Genomic DNA, 7,178 nt, shown 5'->3' with positions numbered 1-7,178 from the left:
TCAAGCCCCACAGCCCTGCCACCTGTGACAGAGCACCACACGTGAGATGGGGCTGGGGGGCTGCAAGGGCGAGGGTCCCATGCCACAGCCAGCCCTCACGTGGCCAACCCCAGCTGCATCCCCTCACAAGTGGCGCCCAGCCCACCTGTGTGGCATCAGGGTTGCTCTCCACCACCGGGAAGCCGTTGTGGTTGGAGGAGGTGTCACTGAGGATGTCCACAACCGTGCCGACTCGCTCGATCCTCCGCAGGCAGGTGACAGGAGCGCTCATGACCTCCCTGTGGAGAAGGCTCAGTGGGAAACACAGCCCCACAGCAGCAAGCCCCAAATTCCCACACCCCTGCCCCAATGCACACCTCCTCCATCCCCATAACCTGCCGGGGACACAGGGAGGGAACGCACCGCAGGCCTCGCTCCCTACTGTGGAAGGGGCTGGGCTGGCAGCACTGGGGATGAAACCACCTCCATTTCCAGCTCAGGCCAACAGTGTGGTCCAGAAGCTGCTGCCCCAGGAGTGATGAGCATCCCCCAGTCCACCTACCTGGCCGTGAGGGAGTGGGAGGTCACCGGGGCCTCCCAGTGCAGGAAGGGCACGCTCTGCAGCTGGATGTGCATGTCGTAGAGCCCCTGCAACAACAGCCAAACCATCAAAAGCCTGGTGAGATGCTGAGGGGTACAGCCAGGCAGCAGTTCCCCTCCAAGAGGGACCACACACTTGCCCTGGCCCCCCTGCAGCTCCCCAGTGCCCCCAACCCACAGCCTCTCACCAGGTCCTGGGCTCCCAGCAAGCACACCAGCCCTCACCTCCACAAAGTAGTCTCCCACAATCTTCGCCGTCATCAGCACTAGCATGATGGGGAAGCCATAGGTAACATTGCCCGTCGCCTCCATCATGATGACCGTGAGACTCAGCGTCATCCGCACTATCCCACCTGCAAGAGGCACCCAAGGGGGTTGGGGGTTTAGAGGGGCAAGGGGATAGCAAAGCACCCAAGGTCCCTCAGTCTCTGCATGGTGATCCAGGACTGCCTGCACAAGCAGGGGTGCCCTGGATGAGCCCAGCCCTCCCTGGTGCCCCAGAACTGCCCGTCCTCAGCAGGGTTACCGGGAAGCCGACAGCCAGGCTGGGCTTCAGCTAGAGAAGAAGCTGTGCCAGGGAAGCACGGACTGCTTTTTCCCATGCCACCTTCAGCCCAACTTGAGCAGGAGGTGGCCAGGACTGCGCCGTGGGGAACTCACCCAGCTGTGCGGCAGCTCCCATCAGGGCGTACTTCCCGGGGTCAGCCCAGATCTGAGCACAGGAGAGAGAAGGGGCTGAGTCAGGGGCTGGCTCCAGGTCATTCAGAGGTAACAAGCAGTACCCTGGCGCCAAAACCCCCCTCCAAAGTGGGGAGGAGTACCTGAGGCCGCCTGCACAGCCCAGCCACCAACAAGGCTCCATCAGGACATGGGAAAACCCAGACCCCACTCGATCTCTTCCTGAGGTGGGAGTCAACCCACTCCACACCTTTCCAGGCTGCTGTGCCAGGCTCTTAGCCAGCTCCATGCCTGCTGCTTGCTCAGCAGCGAGGGAGGAGGGCTGGGTGCCATGTCTCCTCCCACCCAGCGCTCCTTCCCACTGAGCACCCACCGAGCCTTTGGTCAGGTAGGACAGGGAGATGCCGAAGAGCCTCCCCCAGGCAGCGCCGATCAGCAGGGAGGGGATGAAGACCCCCGCGGACACCGTGAGGCCATAGGTCCAGCAGGCCAGGAAGAAATACATCAGTGTGAACATGCCCAGGGTCATGGGGTTGTAGGAACCTGAGGTGGAGAGAGAACGGAGAGTCAGTGCTGGTCCCGCAGCCCAGAGGACACTGTGATGGGCTGCAGCCATGGGAGAACAGATGGCAGCAACCCCAAAACATGCTCCCAGCAGTGAAAACCCCTCTCATCGGGTGCACCTTCCTCCCTGGCAGCGCAAGCCTTTCAAACTGGGTCTTTAGGTTGTTTCTGCCCCCTCAAGGGCCCCGCCAGCCAGCCGGTGCCATTCCAAACCCTCCCATCCCACCGAGTCTAGCACGTGCCTTTCCTCCATCTCGCAACCCATGATGACCCATCCCCTCCCAGCCCTGCGGTTCCCAGTCTCCTGCAGGGCAGCATGACGAAATCCAAAGCCCTGAGGGACCGCCAGTGCTGGAGGGCGAGGTTGGGAGGACAGAGGTGCTGGTGAGCTGGCAGTGGTCCTACCGCCGGCTTCGGGATCAACTCAGCAGAGTAGGTCCTGCAAAACCCCCTCCCACCCCCACAGCTCCCCTGGCCAGTCCCAAGCTGCCCCACGGTGCAGGCTGTGCCATCACAGCGAGACCCTGCTGTCCCCAGGACTCAGCCTACTGCTATTTTAGGATTGCTGAGCAGCTCAGTCTAGTTTAAATGAGTACTCTGCAACCTCTCCTTCACAGAGAGGTCAATGGACCAAAGCCCTGGGCCAGGGAGGACCCAGCACTGCAGGGAGCAATCCCGAGACATGGGATGGTCATCGCTTGGCTTCAGGGGGCCAAGCTGCACTCTCTGGGCTGAGGGTCTAAAAATTCAGAGCTGTCTGCTCCCTGCCCAAATACAGCTGGGCACGAAACTCAGATGAGCAGGCAGAGGGCACTGTCATTACACTAGGTCCAAGGGAAATAGGAGCTGGAACCTGGGAACCAAATTGCATTTCTCAAGCAAATCCAAACCCCAAGATCCACCTCCGCAACCTGCCCAGAAAATGAAGTCATTCTGGGGCAAAAGGCCCTGCTAATTAAGAAAGCAGCCAGGGACATTTCCAGGACGGACTTCAGACAGCCAGCGAGGGTCAGACGTGCTCCCGCGCAACTCAAAAGCGACAGCTTGCAAACATGCATGAACAAAACCAGGTCCTCATCCACTGGCTCCTGAGACCATAGCCCTTTGCCTGAGCTCGTAGGTGCCACGAGGTGCAACATCCATCCCTCCTCCTTCCACCACCGCAGGAAAGGAATGGGCACAGGGCTTTGCTGGACCCCATCGTGCCCTCATGGAGCCGTGCAGATCATCCCCTGCCTCGTCCCACAAACAGCCAGGTAACAGGTCAGCCACCTAGCACAAGCCCAGCCCCGCTCTGCTCATGTTCAAGGACCCACTTGCCGACTGCACAAACCTGGAGGGTCATGGAAGAGGTTGACAACGCTCTTCTCAGGTGTGTTGAAGAAAGCAGTGGCCATGGAGTTGTACTCTCCATCAGCGCAGAAAAGCTGAAGGGGAAGAAAAGAGAGAGTTAGAAGTGCTGGATCCGGGCTGCCCTGCGGCAGGAGAAGGCTGCCAGGCTCAGGGGAACATGTGCTGGCGAGGAGGCAGCTCTGTGCAGCAAGCACATCAACACCACACTTGGGTCTTCAGCTCTGCCCCGTGGCAGAGGGCATTCACTGTGAGGTCCAGTGCCAAGAAACTCAGCAGGGTCTCATCTCCCTATTCAGCCCTCAGTTCTCCACCATTTCCTACCTGCAGGGGATACGCCACCGTGCTCCCCTGGATGGGCTGGCAGTCTCTTGAGCAGTAAATCATGACAAACCCCACAGTTGCTGTCACTGCTGCCACCAGCATGGCCTCAACCACCTGGAGGCAGGGCCGGTGGATGTACCTGTGAAGGGAGCAGAGAAGTGAGGGTGGCACCCAGAGGTGTGGACAGGATCAAGGATCACCCGCAGCCTGGCTTGGCACGCCACATTGGGCATATGGCTCTGCTTCTTTCCCAGACCTTGCCAGGCTGTCCTGCGCTCTTCTGTCCCCTGGCAAAGCTGTTGTGGGGACCTGGGGTAGAAGGCCAGTGGCAAGAGCAGCTTTGCCCAGCCAGCTCCAGCATACCTGCCTGCCTCCCCCTGCACGGAGCTGGGCACAGCTCCCATGGAAAGGTCGGCACAATCTGGCTGGGCGGGACAATGCAGAGCCAAGCCCAGAAAGCTGCAGCCCCTGAAGGTCTAAGAGGAGCGATGCACTCAAAGCTACTGCAGGTCCCTCACTGCTCCACTGCCACAGGTCATCCCTCCCTGAGGCCACGAGGCCGGTCCTGGTGTTTGAAAAGCTGGTGACAAGCATTGCCTGTGCCAGACTGGGCTCTGATGGCTTTAGCAGCTCTCTCCAGTCTCTCGTTACTGTCAGAAGCACAGAACAGTCAGGTCTGCACAGTGTTTGCCCTTCTTTGGGCCTTCAAGTCACTGAAGGGAAATACTTAGCAGAGCAATGGTGGGATGCCGTGGGTCACAGCCTCAACCACAGGCAGCGAGAGGCACATGGTGTCTTTGCCTCCCACCTTCCAGGGGCTGCTGTGGCTCACATTAAGCATGAGATTACAGCCTTGCTCTGGCTGGGAACGCCACTGCAAGGGAGCAAAGAAGGCGCCAGCCAACCCATGTCAGTCACCTTAGTTACCCACGAGCTCTTACCTAATCCGGAACATCGTTAACCAGTAATTGAGGGCATTGAACAGGGCCCCGAGGATCCCACCTGCGAATCCAAAAGACAAAAAGCTCAGCACACAGGTCCCAGGCTCTCCTACAACTGCCCAGGACACAAGGAACCCGTAAAGCTTGGGGAGACATCAACAACCCATCCAGTGTGACCAGCAGCCCCAGGACACATGGACGCTGTCCCTGCAGAGGCAGCCAGGACCTGACACCAAGAGGAGCCCGGCACCAGCAGTGGGGTGGCTGGGGGCCAGCATCACCCCGCTGGCACGAGACAGGCGAGGGATAGCCCAGCCCTGTGGGAACAAGGGCAGCTCGTTTGAAAGCAAGGAGTCACCCACGACTGCAATGCACTGACCCCTCTCGATGCCTTTGGAGTACGTGGAATAAAGGGTCTCACCTTTGCTACAAGGGTAAGGGCTGAGCCAGGATCTGGCTCTCACCCCCATGTAAGCCCCACAAGCAGCCTCTGCTCCAGAGTTTAATGGATTTCCCATTCTCCCCAGGAAACTGGATCCCAAAGCTTTTCAGACCCAGCCAGAGAACAGAGGAAATTATTCAGACCGATCAAATGGAAAGAGCAGCCCTCTCTTACCAACCACTCCCATAAAGATGAAGATAGGAATTTCCTGGATTGTGTATCCCATTTTCTGTAAGCAAGAAAGAAATGGTTTTCAGATGTCCTGCCCATCTGAGCCCTGCAGGCAGTCACTGTCTGCTGGGATCGCACAAGCCTGCGCCAGTGAGCGGTTCCCAGAGCTGCCCCAAAGTCTCCCCTGGACACCCTGCAGCCCCCAGACCCAGCAGTGGCTGCAGAAAAGCCTTCTGCTGGGGCTGGTGGAGCTAGAATCTGGCCAGACCCTGCAGCCTGCTAGAGCAGAGCTTACCTCAGCCCCTGAGTGATGTTTTAAGACAGACTGGTGGTCCCAAGCTGCTGTGGGCTGCTTCTAACCTCCCCCCCAACAGAGCCCTACATGGGGAATATCTGCGCCATACCTCATTATCAAACCTGCCAAAGTTGATGAGCCCAGGGCTGGAGAGATCCCAAGCGTTGCCGTGGTAAACGCTCAGGACAGAGTTCAGCGTGAATGTAGAGATCATGGAGGCAAAGAACTGGAAGGAGATGCAGCTCAGAGTCACTTCCAGATGCCTCCAGCCCTGCTCCCTCACCACATGCCCCCCCCCACCACCCCAAACCATCCCCCTGAGGCCCTGGGGGGCCACCCACAGTGCGGTGGGGACAAGAGGCCATTTTGCCCGTGGCAGCACCCTGGGCAGCTTGCACCAACGAAGGGCTCTCACTCCTTTTGCCTCTCTGTTGCCCGTAGCAGGGCAAAGCCCAAAGCAGCTCCCTTGGAAAGGAGCTGGCAGCAAGATGGAGCTCAGCCAGGTCCAAATTCAGCCCCCAAGGACCAGGGCACAGAAGGGGGCTGGGGTGCCATTCCCTGGGATGCGTTACACACAGCTGCCCAGCTGGGGCAGGGATGGCTGGAGGCCTGGGGCTGCAGGGCATCGGGAAAAGGCAATGCCTCACGCTGGAGCCAGCAGCCCTCGATTTCCTGCTCCTGCTTTCCAGCACTTACGATTCTCCACGTCAGGAACTGGTTCCAGAAGGAAGCCCCTTCCTCCAAGCTGAAGAGGACACCCCCTGCAAATGCAAGACACAAACACCTTCACAAGGGGCGCGTGCCACAGACCCTTGGCTCACAGCACCAGACGAGGCACCCAAATTCATCCCAGCCCATGCGCCCCACACTGCCCCAGACCTCACAGGCTCCAGCAAAGGGACCAGCAAGCCCACCAAGCCATCAGTGATGTCCTGATCACAGTGAAGATCACCCTCCACCGCCCTCCTCCATCCCAAGGAGGCAACATTTGGGATCCGAGACAGATGAACCCCCCCACCCTCTCTTCTCAAGATCCATGTGGCACGGCAGGACAGCTTGGAGTGGAGCTGGGCACTAGGCAGATCCTGGCAGCTGCCTCCAAGCAAATGGGAGCAACCTCCTGATGAGATCCATATGCAGGCACCGCCTAGCATCAGAGAGCCCAGACACATACCCACGGGGGCACCAAACGCAGCCGAGACGCCAGCAGCAGCTCCAGCCGAGACAAAGTCCCTCTTTTCCGTGTCTCTGCGGAAGTACTCGAAGATCTGAAACACCAAAGCGAAGGCAGGTTTAGGGCTGGCCACAGGCGTGAGTTTAGGGGAGACACAGGGTATGCCTCATATGACCCCAACCCACCAGCATGACCCCGAGGAACAGCCCGGTTTGGGCGCAGGAGGGGCACCTGCAGCACAGCCCCTTGGCCCTCAACACCAACCTTGAAGTCTCGCTTTAAAGATGTGGATCTTCCCTGGGAGATCCCGGCAGCGATCACCGCTCCAGAGTGAATCATGGGTCCTTCCTACAGGCAGGAGAGCAGAGTCAGATCAGGGAAGGAAGAACTCCAGGGACAGTCAGGGGCAGCTGAATGCTGCTCACCAGGTCGCAGCCCTGAAGAAGCTGGCTGGGAGGATTTCCCTGTGGAAAATACAGACCTGGCCATTTTTCCCCCTGAGTCTAGCAAGTGGCTCCTGTGGCCACCTCCTGTTCCCACCAGCACTCCCTCCAGCCAAGGGGACAGGGTCATCCCTTGCCTGCCTTTGATCCCAGCAAGCTAGAAAGGTCCCAACAGGGCACTCAGGCCACCCCCATCTAACATTTGCAGGGACAACCA

General features: G+C 59.1%; 1 protein-coding gene across 1 annotated transcript in view; it reads right to left on the bottom strand.

Annotated features, from left to right (window-relative positions):
• LOC118451634 (H(+)/Cl(-) exchange transporter 7-like) overlaps positions 1-7,178 on the bottom strand; it is a 22,568-nt gene that overhangs the window by 167 nt on the left and 15,223 nt on the right. The window contains exons 11-24 of the mRNA XM_035889692.1: positions 6,783-6,866; positions 6,519-6,612; positions 6,041-6,105; positions 5,454-5,570; positions 5,053-5,107; positions 4,437-4,497; positions 3,496-3,634; positions 3,155-3,248; positions 1,631-1,800; positions 1,240-1,291; positions 805-932; positions 542-627; positions 146-278; positions 7-22 (exon numbers count right to left, since the gene is read on the bottom strand). Of these exons, the coding sequence (XP_035745585.1) occupies positions 7-22; positions 146-278; positions 542-627; positions 805-932; positions 1,240-1,291; positions 1,631-1,800; positions 3,155-3,248; positions 3,496-3,634; positions 4,437-4,497; positions 5,053-5,107; positions 5,454-5,570; positions 6,041-6,105; positions 6,519-6,612; positions 6,783-6,866 (1,294 nt within the window). The remainder of the gene's footprint in view (positions 1-6; positions 23-145; positions 279-541; positions 628-804; positions 933-1,239; positions 1,292-1,630; positions 1,801-3,154; positions 3,249-3,495; positions 3,635-4,436; positions 4,498-5,052; positions 5,108-5,453; positions 5,571-6,040; positions 6,106-6,518; positions 6,613-6,782; positions 6,867-7,178) is intronic.

This window comes from Egretta garzetta, unplaced genomic scaffold (genome assembly GCF_000687185.1).
Source record: "Egretta garzetta isolate BGI_Z169 unplaced genomic scaffold, ASM68718v1 scaffold372, whole genome shotgun sequence".
Classification (NCBI taxonomy): Eukaryota; Metazoa; Chordata; class Aves; order Pelecaniformes; family Ardeidae; genus Egretta; species Egretta garzetta.
Note: the sequence above shows the minus strand (reverse complement) of the source record. Positions and strands in the feature narration are given on the sequence as shown.